This window comes from Medicago truncatula, chromosome 8, assembly GCF_003473485.1.
Source record: "Medicago truncatula cultivar Jemalong A17 chromosome 8, MtrunA17r5.0-ANR, whole genome shotgun sequence".
Classification (NCBI taxonomy): Eukaryota; Viridiplantae; Streptophyta; class Magnoliopsida; order Fabales; family Fabaceae; genus Medicago; species Medicago truncatula.
This window is the reverse complement of record NC_053049.1, coordinates 31,077,582-31,097,443: the sequence shown is the minus strand read 5'-3', so window position 1 is coordinate 31,097,443 and position 19,862 is coordinate 31,077,582. Positions and strand designations below refer to the sequence as shown.

At 30.9% G+C, this 19,862-nt stretch overlaps 3 protein-coding genes across 4 annotated transcripts; all 3 read left to right on the top strand.

Annotated features, from left to right (window-relative positions):
- The first annotated feature begins 1,565 nt into the window (after positions 1-1,565).
- Positions 1,566-8,820, top strand: LOC25501426 (caffeic acid 3-O-methyltransferase). 2 transcript variants are annotated; one of them, XM_039829293.1, is made up of 4 exons: positions 1,566-2,185; positions 3,136-3,395; positions 3,718-3,782; positions 8,404-8,820. In XM_039829293.1, the coding sequence occupies exons 1-4, from the start codon at positions 1,788-1,790 to the stop codon at positions 8,698-8,700; spliced, it is 1,020 nt and encodes a 339-aa protein (XP_039685227.1). In that variant the 5' UTR covers positions 1,566-1,787; the 3' UTR covers positions 8,701-8,820. The 2 variants fall into 2 exon arrangements, with proteins under 2 accessions (XP_039685227.1, XP_039685226.1); XM_039829292.1 differs by having other exon boundaries at positions 3,136-3,446.
- A 1,700-nt stretch (positions 8,821-10,520) lies between these two features.
- On the top strand, positions 10,521-13,169 carry LOC25501422 (caffeic acid 3-O-methyltransferase). The gene is given in 5 exon segments (XM_039829294.1): positions 10,521-11,014; positions 11,142-11,451; positions 11,687-11,751; positions 12,740-12,940; positions 12,942-13,169. Coding segments are annotated over 5 exon segments (1,140 nt in total). The 5' UTR covers positions 10,521-10,549; the 3' UTR covers positions 13,041-13,169.
- Positions 13,170-19,279: 6,110 nt separating this feature from the next.
- Positions 19,280-19,814, top strand: LOC25501421 (protein SKIP34). Its single transcript, XM_013590639.3, has one exon. The coding sequence runs from the start codon at positions 19,399-19,401 to the stop codon at positions 19,669-19,671; it is 273 nt and encodes a 90-aa protein (XP_013446093.1). The 5' UTR covers positions 19,280-19,398; the 3' UTR covers positions 19,672-19,814.
- The last annotated feature ends 48 nt before the right edge of the window (positions 19,815-19,862 follow it).

The following is a 19,862-nucleotide window of genomic DNA, read 5'->3' as shown; positions in this document are numbered from 1 at the left end:
ATTCAAAAAGAAGATATTGAGACTATGTTTTCAAAGTTTCAAACTATGGTTTCTCGTATGCAAGTTCTGAACAAGAGTTATACCAAATCATTTAATTTGGTTTGTTAATCACCTAATGTTATTGCCTTCGACTTTCAAATGAACTTTTACTTTGGTAGAAAACTTCCAAATAAATAGGGCGTACAAAGGATGGGTAAGGTTGGGTTGTATGTAACCTCAACCTGTTCCTCACATTAGACCGGACTAATTCTTAGACCTAAATCCGTCCATGAATCCCGTCAATTCTGATGAGATTCATGTTCAACCAGGACGAGATAATACAAAGACAAAATCGAGTTTGTTCCAAGATAAGTCGCTAATACATACATTTAAAAAAAAAGAATTAATCAATTTTTTTTATTAGAATCATAGGAAATAACAATATAATCAATAGGAGCAGCAACAGTGTGTTATAAATTAATTAACTGTCCATATTATGTATGATCAAAATAAATGGTGCATAAATTAAAGAGTACAATCTTCACTCAAGAAACAATGGTTTACGACAGTGTGTTACTAAGCCGGAGAAGCAACAACATGAGACTAAGTCAGAGGAGGAAAGAAGCGGCGTGTGAAATGAACCTTAAGTTGAAGTTCGAAATAGAAAGTGAGTATTGTGAAAGTGAAAGAGTCGTACGTGAGAGAGCGTGTTTGAAAGAATATATAAAATAATATAAAAAAACATTTGTTCTCAAATTAAATTGGGACAGAACGGGTAACCCAAATCCGAAACCAATTTCAGTTATGTCTTCTCCATATTTTTTGTCCCTTTTTTCTTTTAATCGGATTGACCCGACTCATTGCGTTTGGGTTGGAATGAATTGTAAGAGAGGGTCAGATTTTGTACACCCTTATTAGTTAAGAAAATTGATGTTCTGACTTCAAGATCTTTCTAATGACACATGGAAAGTCCTAAAATGCCCCAACGGTAGTTAATTACCATTTGCCAAACCGGCAACAGTTAACTTCCGCTAGCCTCAGCGGTAGTTAATTGCCGTTGCGATCTGTATCTTTAGAACGCAAGGGGCAGAGGCATCGTAGGCAGCAAGATTGATTATCATTAGGCTCTTTTTTTTTTGTACATTTTGACTCTGGTGTTGTAGTATTATGACATTTTTCGTACCATGTAGCGCATTATCGTATTTTTATGACATTTATGCACCTTTTAAATTATTTCTTGCATTTTATTTTTATCATGTTAATATTATTATTACTTTCTATATGTTTTAGAATTGATGAATTTGAAATTGGATGAAAATTGGAGAAAAATGTGGTCAAAATAGTATGTATAAAAGGGAAGGAAAAGGAGAAAGTTGATGGAATTTGAACCAGAAATGCAACGGCAGTTAGCTGCCGTTGGCTGTAGCAGCAGTTAGCTACTGTTGGAATCAGTTAATTAATTACTGTTGGACAGAATAAAGGTAGTTAACTGCCGTTGAGAGCAAATTGGTATTTTACCTGTGTTATTAGGATATTTCTAATGTCAGAAAAGCAATTTTCATTAGTTAATGCCTATCCAACCAAAAAGCAATATAACTTAATGTTTTAACTTCTTAGAGAGGCTTTGCCATTATATATCGGTTCTAATCTCATTTTTTTAATTCATCCATAATATCAAAGGAAAGACTACTTGAAAAGGAAACAACTACCTTCACTCTCACAAGTCACAACACCGATCGGGTGAGTTAGAAACATTAATTTATTTGTGTTAGGGTTTTCAAGTTGAGATAGCCAACAACATTTCTAATATGGTAGAGTTGGTTGAGGCTGAAGAAAGTTTCATACATGCTACACAACTTATCTATGCTATTGCGTTTCCAATGGCACTACAATCTGCAACTGAGCTTGGTGTTTTTGATGTTTTGCAAAAAGCTGGAAAAGATGCTCAACTCTCTGCCGATGAGATTGCGTCGCGTATTTCTTGCAGCAATCCTGATGCCCCGAAAATGTTGGATCGCATCCTTGCTCTTCTTGCATCCCATGATGTGTTAAAGTGTTTGGTCATTCAAGATGAACAAAAGCTTGGAACATTTCATAGACTTTATAGTATGACTCCTGTTGCTAGGTTTTTTGCTCCTAATTCTGATGGTGTTTCATTAGGACCATTGTTGTCTTTGATTCAAGATAATGTTTTCTTAGCTAGCTGGTTAGTTACGTTCATGTCCTTCACCTTTTTTAAATAATTATTATTATTGACTGATATTAACATTATGTTAGTTCAATTGATATTGGAGTCGACTTAATCCATTTGGGTTGACCTGATAGTATTGACTTGGGATCTGGGAGTGTACTCTTCCTCAAGATCTCAGATTCAATTCTTTCCGGTATCATTAATCCGATCGAGAGATTGTTACATAGTTACCAAAAATAAAACTAAAATAAAACATTAGCTAAATATCGTGTGGTATTCAATTAATTTTTTTCCATAATATACATTAGTCTTCGCATATTCAATTAGGAAAATTGAGGTTTTTTAAAGAGTGAACACAAACTACTTTGATATTCAGAAACTTTAACTTTCATGTATTGTTTTCTAAAATGGATTATTGGATTTTTGTTGGTTTTTATTGTTGTTAAAAAATATTACCATATCACATGGGATTTCTCTAGATTGTCGATTCTTGTTTCTTTGATGTCTTTACACCTCTATATTTGTTCCATATCACATGTTATTATTCACTTTGCCAACAATATTTAGCCACATATTTTTTATCTTCAAAAAAAATATTTAGCCACATATTTTTCTTATCGACTGTCAAACATGATTTCTTTATTTTTATAAAATGGTATTTTTTAAGCCCAATAAAATTGTACCAAAGCCATAGAATATAAAATAGCATATAAAACTTTTTAACAAAAAATTACAAATAACTTATTCTTTACAAAATAATAATTGAATATGAACAACCATTCAATTTGTCGAGGTATTTTTCAAACTTTTGTAATTGTTTATAAAATAGTTGCTCCAATATTGCAACATGATTTTTTTTGCTAGATAAGCCTTCCAATTGAGACTTTTTCAATCTCAACAGCCAGTTTCTTCATTTATTAGGAAAGTAATTGAATACATAATTTCTCGTTTCTATTTTTTCATAGGTCTGAGCTTAATAATGCAATTCGAGAAGGGGGTGTCCCATTCAACATGGTTCATGGCACACATGCCTTTCATTATCCAAGCTTGGACTCAAGGTTCAACAAAGTTTTCAATACAGCGATGATCAATCATACCAAAATAGTTATGAACAAGGTTCTTGAGAGCTACAATGGTTTCGAGGGCATAAAGAGGCTTGTTGATGTTGGAGGTGGTCTTGGGGTTAACATTCACTTGATCACATCAAAATACCCTAATATACATGGTATCAATTTCGACTTGCCTCATGTCATTCAACATGTCCCTTCTTATCTTGGTATGACTTTTAAATTATACTATTTATCATACTCAAAGAAATATTTATTTTCTAAAAAATTCTTTAATATTTAAAAAGTTAATCTAAAATTTAAATTCACATAAATAATTAAATAAAAAGAAGTAATGTGGTGTTATTGTACCCATAGAAAAAGTAATGTGGTGTTAAATGATTAGATGTTGGATGCTATATCCGATGAAACTTTAGGCTATGAGAGTTCTCACATAAAAAAAAAAAACATCTAATCGAAAAAACTACTTGGTGTTGGCAGGAGTTGAACACGTTGGTGGCGATATGTTTGAAAGTGTGCCTAAAGGAGATGTCATTTTAATGAAGGTGAGTGAATATGAATATGAATTGTTGTTCATGGTATATTGGATAATAAGGAGAACAAACAAGCTCTTTTTCAAACAAAAAAATGTTGAAATTTTTTAAAAGTGTTGAATTAGATGCAATAGAAAAAGCCAATCATTTATACAACAAAAAATAAAATAAAAGAGAGGAGTGTTATTTGAACAACCAATTTGATTGACAACTTATGTGATAACCATAATTTATAAAGAAAAAGTAGATATTTGTACGAAAACCAAAGCAACAGAGAGATAAAGTAAAAAAATTATGTGAGTATGAGAGAGAAAGTTGTCATCAAATAGATGTTCAAATATCATTTATCAATAAAAGAATATGTCAGCCAATTGATAACCCTCAATCCAAAATGGTCAGGCTTATCAACAACATATTTGGCTAAATATTATTTTTTTGTAGGGATATTTGGCTAAATGTTAGATTGTAGTGTTTCTAAATTTTTTGAGAGTTTCTTTTTCCAACCCTGTCGTTCTTTAGAACCACTCTCTTCTCCATTCAATCAAATTGAATGGGAAAAATACCGTTTACATATTTACCTATCCACATATGATCTTGTCTAGATAAACAAATCCATATATGAATGTGGTTTTAAAGAAATTTGTAGAAAATTGTTGTTAACACATTAGAGGAGGTTGAGAAACACAAGTAAAAGACGTAAATGTCCCTGCAGCAGTTAATTGCCGAGGAATTTAAAAATCGGCTGCAGTTAACTGCCGAGGAAAACTTCGGCAGTTAACTACCGAGACGGACTTCTGCTGTTAACGGCCGCAAAAATTGAACATTAATTACATGTTTAATTGATTTAATTGTAACAATAAATTGAAATGACAAAATAATTAACTCAATTAATATATTTAATATGAAAAGTCTAATTGTAACTGCCATGGTTCATTTTTATAAGTTTTTAATGATATCATTTTTTTTTTTTTGAAAGAAAAGTTTTGAATAATGTATAATTGTAACATAAATTGAAATAACAAAATAATAAATTCAATTAATATAATTAATTTGAAAAATCTAATTGTGACTACCACAATACATTTTTAAAATTAGTTTTGAATAATGTTTTTCTTTTTTGAAAGAAAAGTTTGAATAATGTCTAATTGTAACATAAATTGAAATAACAAAATAATAAATTCAATTAATATATTTAATTCCAAAAGTCAAAATTTTTAGTTATGTATCAATCTTATACTAAGCAAATTACAAAAAAATATATATATAAAATCAAAGAAGATCATCAGCTATCAATGTCTTTATTACTCATATTAGCAAAAATAAAATGTCATTAATACTGCATTTTTGTAAACAAAAGAAAATGAATGAGTTGTAGTCAACGTCTTTAACACTAAATCATCTCATTATTTTTGGTAATTAAATCAATTAAAAATACAACGGTTATAACAAAAAATACACCACCAAAAATAAAAGTAACCGTTCCACAAAAATCAACCTTTCATTAATGTAAATTATTACATTTTCCATTTATATTCATAAATGTGAATAGTCTTTAAACATAATTAATTTGGCAGTCACAATATCCTCGGCAGTTAACGGCCGAAGTTTTTCTCGACAATTAACTGCAACCGTGTTTTTAATTCCTCGGCAGTTAACTGCCGCAAGAGCATTTATGTAACACCCCGTTTTCCCAACTTAAAAATTTCATAAACATTCATCAGAGTAAACAACATATAACGGAATGCTACACTTCCAAAATTGTAAAACAGATAATTAACAAATTATCTTTCAACATAATTATTTCAAAACTTCCCAGCGGATTAAGTTCATCTTCGTAAATAAGTCTTGGCACGCAGGCCTCATAAAAACCATCTCATAAGTTCAGTTAAGTAACATAATCATAGCATATACGCAAAGGAAAGAGAAATAGCCACTAAAGATCCCCTCTCGTTACGTATCAGAGCAACCTAAGACTCAGTGAGGAATAAATCACTCACGACAGCAACACCAGCAACCTACTCTTGATTACCTGCAAGTTACTCATACGAAGAACAACATTTCCAAGCAGAAGAGGTGAGATTTCACAAAACAATAATATTAAGCATATAATTCAACAATTATATATTTAACAACATAAAAACATCTTATTATTCATCATAGATAATAATATATCATAAATCACTTCGTTAACAATTCATATATGTAATCACAACTTCACAACTTATCATCTTCGACTCAACAAATGCAATTATGCAACTTAGACATCTTATATGCATGTGGTACCAATCCGGGACATCAAGCCCCCATCGCTATTTGAGCTAAAGCTCCATCGTGTTGAGTACAAGGCTCCAAGGCATCAAGCCCCCAACAATGAAATGCTAATGCATGGACTCGACCTCTTAAACATCTTAATTCGACAACCTCTTATATAATCCAATAATTTGGAAACATCATCATCTTCATCAACTTAGACCGACTCATGCAGCTTAGTTAAATAACAAAAGCAACATAGGCAGTATACGAAAACAGCATGACATAATAATATCAAATGCAAGTCAACAACATCTTAATTATACATTCATAATTCAAGTAATGTGTATAACATTATATCACATCATAATCAACATCAACACATCTTAAACAGCTTCACATATTATAATTAACATCATCATTAAGTCTCAATACTACCCCAAGGTTCAACTCTCAACAACTCGTGCAACAAAGGTCGCAAAATCCTAACAAGGCACTCTGTTTCTGGGTCATGCGCAAGGCGAGAGCCTCTGCTCGCCGTGGCGAGTTCAGGTCAAAATTCAAAAGGTTTCATTCTAAATCTTTCCATGTTCAATCTCATCCTACATTCTTTCATAATCATTATTAGACATGTTCAGGCACTCAAAAGCATCTAAGGATCAACTCAAAAGTCAAAATCACGAAATCTTGCATGCTCTCTAGTCAAGCTCGCTAGGCGAGTTCATCTGCTCGCTATGGCGAGCTGCAAGGTGCAACTCGCGAGGCGGGTAAGGTTTGCTCGCGAGGCGAGGATCATGGCTCGGGAGGCGAGCGATGAATGTCGCTACGGGCAGAAGTGCAGTTTTTCATAAAAATCACTAATTCTCATGATTTTAAGCCTAACATTGATTCCAGAATTCATCATACACATTATCTAAGGTCTAGGAACAGTTTCTACATCAATCTAACAACTTTTCACCGTTTAATAATCAAATTATATCATTAACCCTAATTCTCCGACTTCTCTAATTCAATCATACACTTGCTAAATATGATCATCAGAAGTATATAGATTAATAGAATTGTAAGTTAGTCTCACCCTTACCTTATAAGATGAAAATCGCAGCTTCCTAGGTCTTTTCCCTTCTCTTGGCTTTTTCTCCCTTTTCTCCAAAATTGATCGTACGTTATGTTTTTCTCTAAACTAGGTTTCCCTATTTATATCTCCTCCATCTATCTTATCTTATTTCTCTTTCTCCCCCAAAACTCTCTAAAATCTCAAAACAACCCCTAAACTCAATATTTATTTTATTTTCGAATCTTATTTTATTAAACAATAAAATAAGTCACAACTCCTCATAAATCACATAAAATCACCTCAATCATATAAACCTCTTAAATCACACATATATCATATAAATATAATATAAACTCATCTAAATAAATTCTAGACTCAATTAAATAATTAAATAATTCGAAACGAGCGTTACAATTTACGTCTTTTACTGGTGTTTCTCAACCTTCTCATATGTGTCGACAACAATATTCAAATTTGTAGGGGTGAAAGTATAGTGTTGGCACCATGGTCGTCTTAGAAAGACGAATATAAATCAGTCTTTTTTAGAAAAGGACATTGGGAAAATATATTTTTTTAGGAAACTAATAATGAACTAAAATAACATTACCTATCTTTATTTTGGCTCTTAAAATAAATTTTTTATATTTTATTAATTTTTTCCTTTGAAAATTTACATATTTGTTTAAATAGTATTTAAGATGTTCAATTCAAAATTTTGATTAATAATTATAATTTATGTATAGTGTCTATGTATTTATAAGTAATGTTATTGTTATGTGCCACAAAAATGGTAGTTAGTGTTATTTTAGTTAATTTTTAGTTTTTCTAAAAAATATATTCAAATGTTTTAATTTAATTTTAAAAATGACTGGTTTAAATTCATCTTTTTTAGAACTGCATCATGGAACTCGTCGTAAAAGTAGCTCTTTAATTTCTTATTGTGAGAAGTGGCATGTCCGGAATTCGAACCCAACCCTTGCATATAATATGTAATATCCGTACCAACTGAGCTAAGCTCACGGGGATGAAGAAAGTTACAATTTTTAATTTCTTAGTGCGAAGAAAGTTACAATTTTTAAATGGGCTAGAAGATGTATACAATAAATTACAATCACCTTCCTACTATTCACGTGTTACAAAAAAAAAAAATTTGATCTCTCTTTATATGCTTTGAATTTTGGATTTAGTTTGACTTCTCTCTCCTATATCTAATTAGTAGTTATAAGTAATGTTATTTTTTTTATATAAAACAAATCATAGTCTAATATTAACTTTTTGATGTTCAAATAACACCATTCTGCTATATTTGTTGATTAAATTTTATAGTGGATACTCCATGATTGGAGTGATGAGCATTGCTTAAAGATTTTGAAGAATTGTTATGATGCTATCCCTAATGATGGAAAGGTGATTGTTTTAGAGGCACATATTCCCATTGTGCCTGAGAATAACTATGCTTCAAAGTCTACCTCTCAATTGGATGTTCTGATGATGACTCAAAATCCAGGAGGAAAAGAACGAACTAAGAAAGAGTTCATTGATTTGGCAACTAGAGTTGGATTTAGAGGCATAAGATGTGAATGCTGTGTTCGTAACTTTTGGGTTATGGAGTTCTTTAAGTGAAGAGCATGTGCAAATGCTACTCGTTTTTTCTACTACTACAATAAATTCCTTGAAATTGGATTATGAAACTATATTAGATCAAACTAAGTGGTTGAATTAATGAACTTTGTTGCGGATAAACGACAATACTGTTCAAACTTTAAATTACTAGGACTCGGTTTTTCTTAGAATCAAAATGTTGAGGAAAAAAAATGTTGTTGTAAGGTTGACAATTTGATTTTTTTTAATTTAAAACAATATATAAATAATAGTGCAAAAGTAGCAACAAAGTCGTAAAAACGGCCACAAAACAAAGACTTGTGAAGGTCATTGCACGCTGACATATGAGTTGGTCACAAATGTTTCTATTGAAAGTATCTCTTGTCGCTTGAAAATTTTTGAATGACAAGTTACCAAGAAAAGATAATTTGGTTAAGTGTAGAGTGGAGTTTGAATTTCAGATTATCCTGCTTGTGTAAAAGGCTGAAATGGATAAGACAGCTTAAAGAACATATTCTTTGAATATTATAAACATAATAAAGATTTATTATTGTTGGTGGTTTAAATCAAAGTCTTCTGAGAAATGATAACGATCAATTTTCAAACACCACAAGAACAATTTATGTGCTCATGCTCATGCAAGACTGCAAAAATAAAAAGAATTGTCAATATAATGTGTTTAATTTATAAAAAAGACTATTAATTTATAAAAAAAAATATTAAAATAGTCTTTGGTCTTTTATTTATTATTAGAAATTTATTTCGGTCTTTTGTCATTTAAAAGTATAATTTTTTTGTCCTTTTTCTTTGCAATGTTTTAGAAATTTTTTGTCCTTTTAAAAATATTTCATTGGAATATAATTATTTTTGTCTTTTATTAGTCGACTCATTATCTCAGTTCCGAGTACACGAAATTATTGTTTAAGTGTTAAACAATTTTTAAGGATATATCTAAAATTTTCTCTCAAAAAAAAAAAAAAAAGGATATATCTAAAATTGACCACATATCAAACTACTCCACAATAAATTTGCTAACTTTCTAACGTTCAATGCATCAAATATTTAATGCATGTCTAAAACTATCATGACTTTCACCAAATTAAAATGACACCATGAACTCCCTAATAAAAAAAGTTCCTGCTAACCGGTGCTCCCGGACACTGATTAAGCATACCATAAAAGGGAATTATTATCATAAAAAGAAACTGTTTTTGACTTTATTATAAATTAATCACACAATTTCAATACATTAACTACTATATAATTTCCTTTTTCACATCCTTAACCGGTGCCCCCGGTTAACATTTCTCTAAAAAAAATGATAAATGCTGATAAGAAGTTTAAAGTAAAAAATTTATCTTGAAATTTATGTCTTCAATACATTGAAACATCAAAAAACAACTTTATTTACATGAAACTTAACAATTATTTCTATTTTTGGATCTTTAACAAATCTCTTAGGACACTTGTCAATAACACCTTAAAAAAATATACTTATTCGGATGTCGCCTATCCTAGTAAATTACAAATTACTTGCAAAGACAGGATCATAATTATTACATATAAAAAATGACTGATAACACTTTGCCAGAAAAGAAAGTATATAAATGGATAAATACAATTATATTGTGATTTATGAGTGATACAATACAAAAAAAAAGTGGGGGATTGACAACAATCGAAAACCAAAAACGAACTTCAATATAGCTAAAAAACAAGACATGACAACTGGAAAAAGACTCACATACCTAAAATCAACTATAGGTCACTCTCACCCAACTCAGTGGTAGTAAGGACTTGTAACTATATATATTAGTTAGGAACATTATTAATTTATTTCAGTTTTGGGTGTTTGGATTTTCAAGTTCACATGGCAAACCATTCTAATGTGTTAGACTTAGGTCATGTGAATGGAAATGGAGAGAGGAGATCAGAAAAACAAGAATTAGAAGATGAAGAAAGTTTCTCATATGCTATACAGCTTGGTAGCTCTATGGTGCTACCGATGGTACTCCATTCTGCAAGTCAGCTTGGTGTATTTGATGTGTTGCAAAAAGCTGGTAAAGGTGCTCAACTCTCTGCCGATGAGATTGCGTCGCGTATTTCTTGCAGCAATCCTGATGCTCCCAAAATGTTGGATCGCATTCTTGTTCTTCTTGCATCACATGATGTGTTAAAGTGTTTGGTGATTCAAGATGAACAAAAGCTTGGATCATTTCATAGACTTTATAGTATGACTCCTGTTGCTAGGTTTTTTGCTCCTAATTCTGATGGTGTTTCATTAGGACCCTTTTTGGCTTTGTGTCAAGATAATGTTTTCTTAGCTAGCTGGTAAGTTCATCTCTATATTTGTTCCATCCTCCCCTCTCTTCTCCGTCAAACACAAGTGAGTTTTTAACGACAGCTACTTTCTTCATTTATTATGAAAGTAATTAAATAAATAATTTTTCTTCATTCTTAAGTCCGGGCTTAAGAATGCAATTCGAAAAGGCGGTGTCCCATTCAACATTGTTCATGGCACACATGCCTTTAATTATTCAAGCTTAGATTCAAGGTACAACCAAGTTTTCAATAGAGCTATGATCAATCATACCAAAATAGTGATGAACAAGGTTCTTGAGAGCTACAATGGTTTCGAGGGCATAAAGAGGCTTGTTGATGTTGGAGGTGGTCTTGGGGTTAACATTAACTTGATCACATCAAAATACTCTAATATACAGGGTATCAATTTCAACTTGCCTCATGTCATTCAACATGCCCCCTCATATCCCGGTATGACCTTTAAATGTTACTATTTATCATACTCAAAGAAATATTTATATTGTAAAAAAATTCTATAATACTCACAAAGTTAATCTAAAATTTAAATTCACTTAAAATAATTAAATATAAAAAAAAAATATGGTGTTAAATGATTAGATGTTGGATGATATATCCAATGAAACTATAGGGTATGAGAGTTCTCACAGAAAAAAATATAATTGAAAAAACTAATTGATGTTGGCAGGAGTTGAACACGTTGGGGGAGATATGTTTGAAAGTGTGCCTAAAGGAGATGCCATCTTTATGAAGGTGAGTGAATATGAATATGATTTTTTTTTTTTTTTTTTATAAACTGGATAACTAGGAGAACAAACAAGCTCTTTTTCAAACAAAAACTTGAAGAATTATTTTAGAAGTGGTGAATTAGATACAATTGAATAAGCCAATCATTTATACAAAAAATAAAATAAAAGAATAAGCCACCATTGATAGCCCTCCATCCAAATATGGTCAGGCATATCAACAACATATTTGGCTAAATTGTAGATTGTAGTGTTTCTTAATTTTTTGAGAGTTTCTTTTTCCAACCCTATCTTTCTTAAGCACCACTCTCATCTTATTCAATCAAATTGAATGGGAAAAAACACCATTTATCATATTTACCTATCCATATACGACCCTTTCTAAATAAACAAATCGATAAATGTAGTTTTAAAGAAAATTGTGGGGTTGAAAGTAGAGAGTTGGCACTATGGTCGTCTCGGAAAGACAAATATAAATCAGTCTTTTTTAGGAAAGGACACTTGGAAAAATAATTTTTTATCTATAATATTCACAATGAATTTAGAAAGAAAAACTAAAAGCGATTTTATGTGCCATAAAAATGGTAGTTAGTTTTATTTTAGTTAATTCTTAGTTTTCTTAAAAAAAATATATTCAAATGTTTAATTTAATTTTAAAAATGACTGATTTGAATTCGTCTTTTTTAGAACTTCATGGCAGAACTCGTTGTAGAAGCAGTTGTCTAATTTCTTAGTGTGAAGAAAGTTAAAAATTTTAAATGGGCTAGAAGATGTATACAATAAGTTACAATCACCTTCCCACTATTAATGCGTTACAAAACCAAAATTTGATCTATATATATATATGCTTTGAATTTTGGATTTAGTTTGACTTCTCTCTCCTATATCTAATTAGTAGTTATAAGTAATGTTATTTTTTATATGCATTATAGTCTAATATTAACTTTTTGATGTTAAAATAACACCAATCTATATTTGTTAACTAAATTTTATAGTGGATACTCCATGATTGGAGTGATGAGCATTGCTTAAAGCTTTTGAAGAATTGTTATGATGCTATCCCTAATGATGGAAAGGTGATTGTTTTAGAGGCACATATTCCCATTGTGCCTGAGAATGGTTATGCTTCAAAGTCTATTGCCCAATTAGATGTTATGATGATGACTCAATGCCCAAGAGGAAAAGAGAGAACTAATTAAGCAAGAATTCATTGATTTGGCAACTAGAGTTGGATTTAGAGGCATAAGATATGAATGTTGTGTTCGTAACTTATGGGTTATGGAGTTCTTTAAGTAAAGAGCATGTGCAAATGCTACTTGTTTTTCTACTACTACAATAAATTTTATGTGTGTTGCATGGTGAAACAAATCAAATAATAGACATGTATAACTATTATGCGGTTATGTATTCATTTTGTTAAGTGGATTGTAAAACTTTTGTTAGATCAAACTAAGTGGTGGAATTAATGAACTTTGTTGCGGATAAATACTTTCAAAAGAAAATAGTTCGAAACTTGACGACAATCATTATTGTTCAAACTTTAACTTACTAAGACTCATTTCTCTTGGATTCAAAATGGTAAGACAAAAAAAAATGTTGTAAGCTTGGCAAAAAAAAATTTCAATTTAATACAATATATAAATAATTGTGCATCTATAACTACAAGAAAAAAAAATCTATTTATGGCGATCAAAAGTAGCAACAAAGCCGTAAAAGCCACCACTAAACAAAGACTTCTTGCAGCCATTGCAAGTTGACATATGAGTTGGTCGCAAATATTTGCGGTCGTTCAAGCCGCCACAAAGTCGTTTTTTATATGGTTTTTTTTTTTTTTTATGAGAAATGATATTTGTACAACCATTATGTGATAACTTTTTGACAACTTTCTCTTTCATACTCATATGAGATTTTTATTCTCTCTCTCCATTGTTTTTGACCAATAAGAAAAGAGAAAAGCAAGGTTGTCACCAAAGTTGTCATCAATATTGGATGTACAAATATCACTACTCTTTTTTTATCAGATTACAAATTTGCGACTGCTCTGACTGCACGTATTTGTAGCCGCCCTGGAAAGTACTATTTTTTTCTTTTTAATTAAAAAATTCCATTTTTGGGCCCCAAAGATAATCACAAATTTATATTTTTTTTTAGTAAAGATAGATAATATATAACATATGATCTTACCTGATCAGAATGTGACTACCGATTTGGTGTTTTTCGATGGTTGTTTCCTATGAAATGGCGGGGGTGTGTGTCTCCAAACACTCTAACGATCAAGTTAGTATTGAGTTTTAGAATGGGGGAGAGTAGAGAGAATATAACATTGGGACTGTTGAGAGTCCCCCTTATATAGTGTGGAGGTGCGGGTGCCGTTGTTAGGCATACGTAAGGCTCGACGGTTACCCATTCGTAGGAAGCGTAACCGTCGAGCGAGATTCGCGGGATTCGTGGGAGGAGACGTTACTATTCAGTTTGAACGGGTCTTCATCTTGCTCCGAGCACCTCTGACATGGAGAGGGGGTGTGTTGCGAGTAAAATGTCCCAAATGTTATATTTGGATCCTTTTGTATTAACCTTGTGAACATTTGCTTGGTCCAGAACACTATATATAAAGAAAATAGGGGATTTTGGGGAAATTTTGAACTAGCTTTTTTGTTTTTCCAAGTATACCCTTAAACAAGTGTTCCTATAATAATGTTATATTGTTATAGTTATTAAAAAAGATAAGAAATTTTGTTATATTATTGTTGTCATTGAAAAATATAAATATAGTTTGTCGAGTTTGATATATATGAAAGTCACAAATATCTATACTTATAATTTTAATTTATATAAAAAATTTATATAAAATATTGTTTGTAAGTTACACACAATTTTTTTTACAAAATATCATTGATAATCAACACATGTAGAAGACGGACACGTCTAATAATAATAAAGAAAATGTAGAAAGAAAGATGAGTGAATAATAATGAAGAGAAGATACTTATTTATTTGTAACTATGATATAGATATCATGACATCGGTTCAACAATGATCAATTTCTTTGGATAATTTGTTGGGTACAAAAAATGATTTTGTTATGAAAGTAGAGAGAAAATGATAAAGGGAGAATAATAGAGTATATTGCATTGCTTCTCAAATGTGTCTTTACATTAAAATATGAGTTCTATAAGTTACAATATGAGCAAGTGAATGATTAAAGTAATTAAGGACCACTAACCATCCATTCACTTATGTGAGTTATAGAAGGTGGAAAGCTAATGATGGACATCCACTAATTAATTATATTATTCATAACACTCCCTCTAGGATGTTGATGACAGGTCATCTAACGTTATTCTTAGCATGTTTTTCAGTTATTTTCATTAGGTTTTAGCATAAAAAAGAATGAGTATTAGAACGATTGCCTATGATTTCGGGACTTTTTTAATGTTTTCTATATTTGAGTCTGTAATTCTAGTTTTCTTGAAACATAGCAATTTTAGGGGTTTTTGAAGAAATTCACGAAGAAATCATGCAAATCCGCAAATCAAGAACATCCGAAGAATTGTAAAGATTCAAGTAAACACATAGTGAAGATTCAAGAGGCCTCAGAAGACTTACAAATGGGAGGAATTTTGTTCTCAAGTCTTGAGACAAGTTATTTGAAGACAAAGACCTAAAACGACGGGAAATCGGAGAATTTGGGCCTAGGAAATGATGTAATGCGCCTAGCACATGGAGAAGCATCCATGAGCCTAGGGCACTGTTCACGCGCCTAAGGCATGGTTTTGCCTTCTCTCTTTTATGGCATGATTTCCTTCACGAAGAGTGTGATAAACAATAACATTTGTCCGCGCTATTAACTCCTTTATATCTTGAATCAAAACTGCATAGACATGAAACTTTATGGAGAGATCATGAATGAAGTTGATGCAATGCAAATAATCAGAATAACAAACAAGGTCAACAATATTCATGTCTTTGGGCAGAAGAAGACCTTGGTAAATAGTAGAGACCATGAATGAAGTTGATGCAATGCAAAGAATCAGAATAACAAACAAGGTCAACAATATTCATGTCTTTGATCAGAAGAAGACCTTGGTAAATAACATATAGTTCAACATGCAAAATATCTGTTGAACCTTGATTGTATTCAGAAAACCTTGAATGAAGAATGATGATACATCACATTTTACTCTAATATGTTAATAGCTATTTAATTCAATTTTTTTTAGGGGAACAATTTAATAAATAGTTATTTAGGGGGGTGTATTGAATTGAGATTTTGAAAGATTGTTTTGGCAAAAAAATCTTAAAGATTTTAAAAAATTTTGTGTGATTGTATTGATTTTTTGAGATTTTAAAAGACTTTATTTCATAATCAGGAATTTCAAATCAAGATTTGAATGGATTTGTAACATAAACTTTAAGATTTCAAAGGATTTTATGAGATTTTAAAGATTTGAAAAGTTTGTATGATTCTTAAGAAAAATTCAATAATAGCATAGTGAATGATTTTTTTTAATGAAATTGACTGATGATAAAATAATGAGTTTTTCTAATTACACCCTATTTAATCTTGATTGCACCCCAAAATGACAGAATTATCCTTCCATAATCTTTTTTATTGGTTACACTTATGAAAATGCAATAGTGAAATATAAGGTGAAATGCTCCACATGAACAAGGTACATTCGATCTCGATACGACAACGATGGTTCTTTTTTTTTTTTTTTAGAGAACGACAGCGATGATTTTTAGTATGTAAAGTGGACACCTTTTTTTTTTTTTTTTTTCTTGACTGGATATAAAATAACATTTTTTTTTAGAGCAATAATATAAAAATTAAAAAAATCTCAAGGTTATGTGTGGGAGACAGAAAAGTCTCAAGATTAGGTGTGAGATTGTTAGTAGGTACATTGTACATTAAACAATCTCACAAAGTTCATTACTCACAACAATCCATTAAAATCCGTAGAGTTTTGAATACCAGTAGACAATTTTTAAGTTATGCAAAATCTCAATTGAATACCACTGAATTTCATTGGATTCATTAAAAATATCTTGAAAATCCTAATTGAATACCACAAGAATGTTTTACATTCCTTAAAAATCTTAATTGAATACCACAAAACTTTTATAAAACAAAAAAGTCTTTTAAAATCCTTTGAAATCTCAATCCAATACACCCTTCTTAATTCAATTTTTTCAGAGAAACTAAATTACACACACGTAAGTGCACTAAAAAGAGCACTTGTCAGTCGTTCCACTAGTCCTTATAAACAAGAAAATAATATTTTTTCTAATATAAAATTGATAAATAGTTATTTAATTCAATTGTTAATTTATTAATTTAAAACACAGAACATAAATATATCAAAATATTTTAATTTAGAGCAAATAGTCACTTTAGTCCCTGACTCAGGATTAAATACAAAGAGGTCATTGACTCTGCACTTCTATTATCACTTTAGTCTCTGACATTAAATAATTTTGTTGATGTGACACATGTTATACGATGACATGACATATAATGTGTCACATGGACTAAATCGAAAGTAGAAAATGATCACTTTAATCCATGAACCAAAAATCAATATCCCCAAATTGAATTTCAAATCCCTAAATCCCTAAATTGCAAATTCCTAAATGTCATCTAATTCTCTTTTTTATTAAAAATCAATCTTTCATTAAACACAACTTACTATTAGGTCTCTAACTGTGCATACTTACTATCATTTAGGTCAATGACAATAAACATGTACTCTCACTGTGGTCCCTGCAAAAATAATTTAATTTGGAAATATTGATTTTGATTGAGGGACCAAAGTGACCATTTTTCTACATTCACTTTAGTCCCTATGATACATCAAATGCCATGTCATCGTAAAACATGTGACACATCATCACTTAACAAAATTATTTAACGGCCGAGACTAAAGTGATAACGAAAGTGCAGAGTCAATGATTTCTTTGTATTTAATCATGGGTCAGGGACCTTTGTGATCACACGTGAAAACTTATTAGAGTTTATTCAAGGCTGAATTACACCAGATGTTCTTTAAGTTTGCGGTTTGTAACAAATATGTCATTTTAAGTTATTTTTCGTCACACATAAGTCCGTTAAGTTTACGATTTGTAATAAAATGGTCCTTTAAGTTATTTTGGTCACAAATAAATTTTTTAAGTTTGTAAACGTTTTCAATTTATTCTTTTTACCACATCATCTTTTGGTTAATAGAATCACTAAATCAAAAACGTTTATAAATTTAAAGACTTATTTGTGATTAAAATAATTTAAAAGATGAATCTACTACAAACCGATTATGTATGACAAAAATAATTAAAGACTAATATGTTCCAAAACTCAAACTTAACATATCCATCGTAATTTAGCCTTTATTCAATCTTTAACTGTTTTGGTAAAACGAACAACCAAAAAACTTCCCTACAACGATAGAGAATTGCTGTTCCCACATTTGGTTTGGCTATGCCACACAAGTAATTTACCCAAATGCCCTTCGGCAGTTAACTGCCGAATTATGAAACCGGCTGCAGTTAAATGCCGAGGAAAACTTCGGTAGTAAACTACCGAGGAAACTGAAAACTTCGGCAGTTAACTGCCGAGGAAACCTCAAATCTGTTTTTTTTTTTTTTTTTTTATTCTTTGAGAATATTCCGCGGTCTTTATCATTTTTGATTGATTTTTCTTAATAATTCGTTTTTAATTTTATTGATTTGCCTTCCTTATTTATTTTAAATGTATTACTCCTTATTTATTTGATCTTTTTTACGGAAATATTCACAATTATTTTAATTGTATTACTCATTTGATCTTCTTCTTTTTTTGCCTATTTTATTTCCAAAGAACTTTCACGAAATTTTCTTCTTTTATTTCCTTTTTCTTTGTTTTAGGCTTAACATTTAAGTCCTAAAAAAATATTTCAATAAATGTAAAAATTAAGTATTTGAATATTGTTTTGCAAATTACTTAAATAAAAAAAAAAATCTTTGTACACAATTATTTTAATGTAGAAAATATAACAACATATTATACCTTAAAAAAAATCGTTGTGCACAATTATTTTAACGATTTTTTTATTGTTATTTGTATTTAAGTAATGTGCAAAACAATATTCAAATGCTTAATTTTTACACTGATTTAAATGTTATTCTTATTAAGATATATAGACATAAGTATAATACTCCAATTGTTTAAAACGTACCAAAATAATGATTGAAACATTCAAAATCAATAAATATTATTAAAGATAATTTATGGTTTTTGTCAAAAAAAAAAAAAATTGATATTAATGACAATTTATGGATTTTGTCAAAAAAAAAAAAAATTCAGGTTTGAGATTTCCTCGGCAGTTAACTGCCGAAGTTTTTTTTTCCTCGGTAGTTTACTGTCGAAGTTTTCCTCGGCAGTTAACTGCAGCCGTATTTCTAAAACTTCGGCAGTTAACTGCCGAAGGGTATTTGAGTAATTTACTCGTGTGGCACAGCCAAACCAAAAGTGGGAACAGCAATTCTCACAACGATATGCAAAAAAGCAATTAAAAAAGAAAACAACATTAAGCGCAAAAGCAAAAGAAAACGTGAATTGAAGGTGAAGAAGTGCTTTTTTTACAATCGCCGCGATTTTCTTCTATCAAAATCAGAAGCTATGTGTTGCGGTCAACACCCATCGTTTCCATCATCCACCACCGTCACCGACAACTCCTCCTCCGTGCTCGAGAATCTCCGCCTTCGCCTCGCCGACACCGAAGCTCGCCTTGCTCAAGCCAGAGCTCGTGAAGCTCTGCTTGCACGCCAACTCCTTGAGATGAAGCGCTTCTTATCGGTTATGGAAATTCTTGAAGGTTATCTCAAACGCCGTTACCGTCTTCAACAACAACGTGTCGCTCGTCTCCTTTCTCTTCCACCACCTTCCCTATAACCGTCACCGTTACAGTCAAATTTGTATATATGCCGTTGTTGTTGTTACATTAGTGATTTATGGTTTTTTAATTGAATTATGGATGTTTGCTGTAAAATTGTTGATGTTTTAATTTTAGTGGATTTGTGGAATTTCGTGAACAATTTTTATTGTTTGGGGAAATTGTTGGTTTTTTTAGGTTGTGTGAATTT

What these genes read in the sequence shown, in the direction of transcription:
- LOC25501426 (XM_039829292.1), top strand. Translation starts at nt 1,788, where the DNA reads ATGGTAGAGTTGGTTGAGGCTGAAGAAAGTTTCATACATGCTACACAA. An exon ending in ACATGTCCCTTCTTATCTTG is followed by an intron (nt 3,447 to 3,717) that starts GTATGACTTTTA and finishes TGGTGTTGGCAG; the next exon opens with GAGTTGAACACGTTGGTGGC. An exon ending in GAGATGTCATTTTAATGAAG is followed by an intron (nt 3,783 to 8,403) that starts GTGAGTGAATAT and finishes TAAATTTTATAG; the next exon opens with TGGATACTCCATGATTGGAG.
- LOC25501421 (XM_013590639.3), top strand. Translation starts at nt 19,399, where the DNA reads ATGTGTTGCGGTCAACACCCATCGTTTCCATCATCCACCACCGTCACC.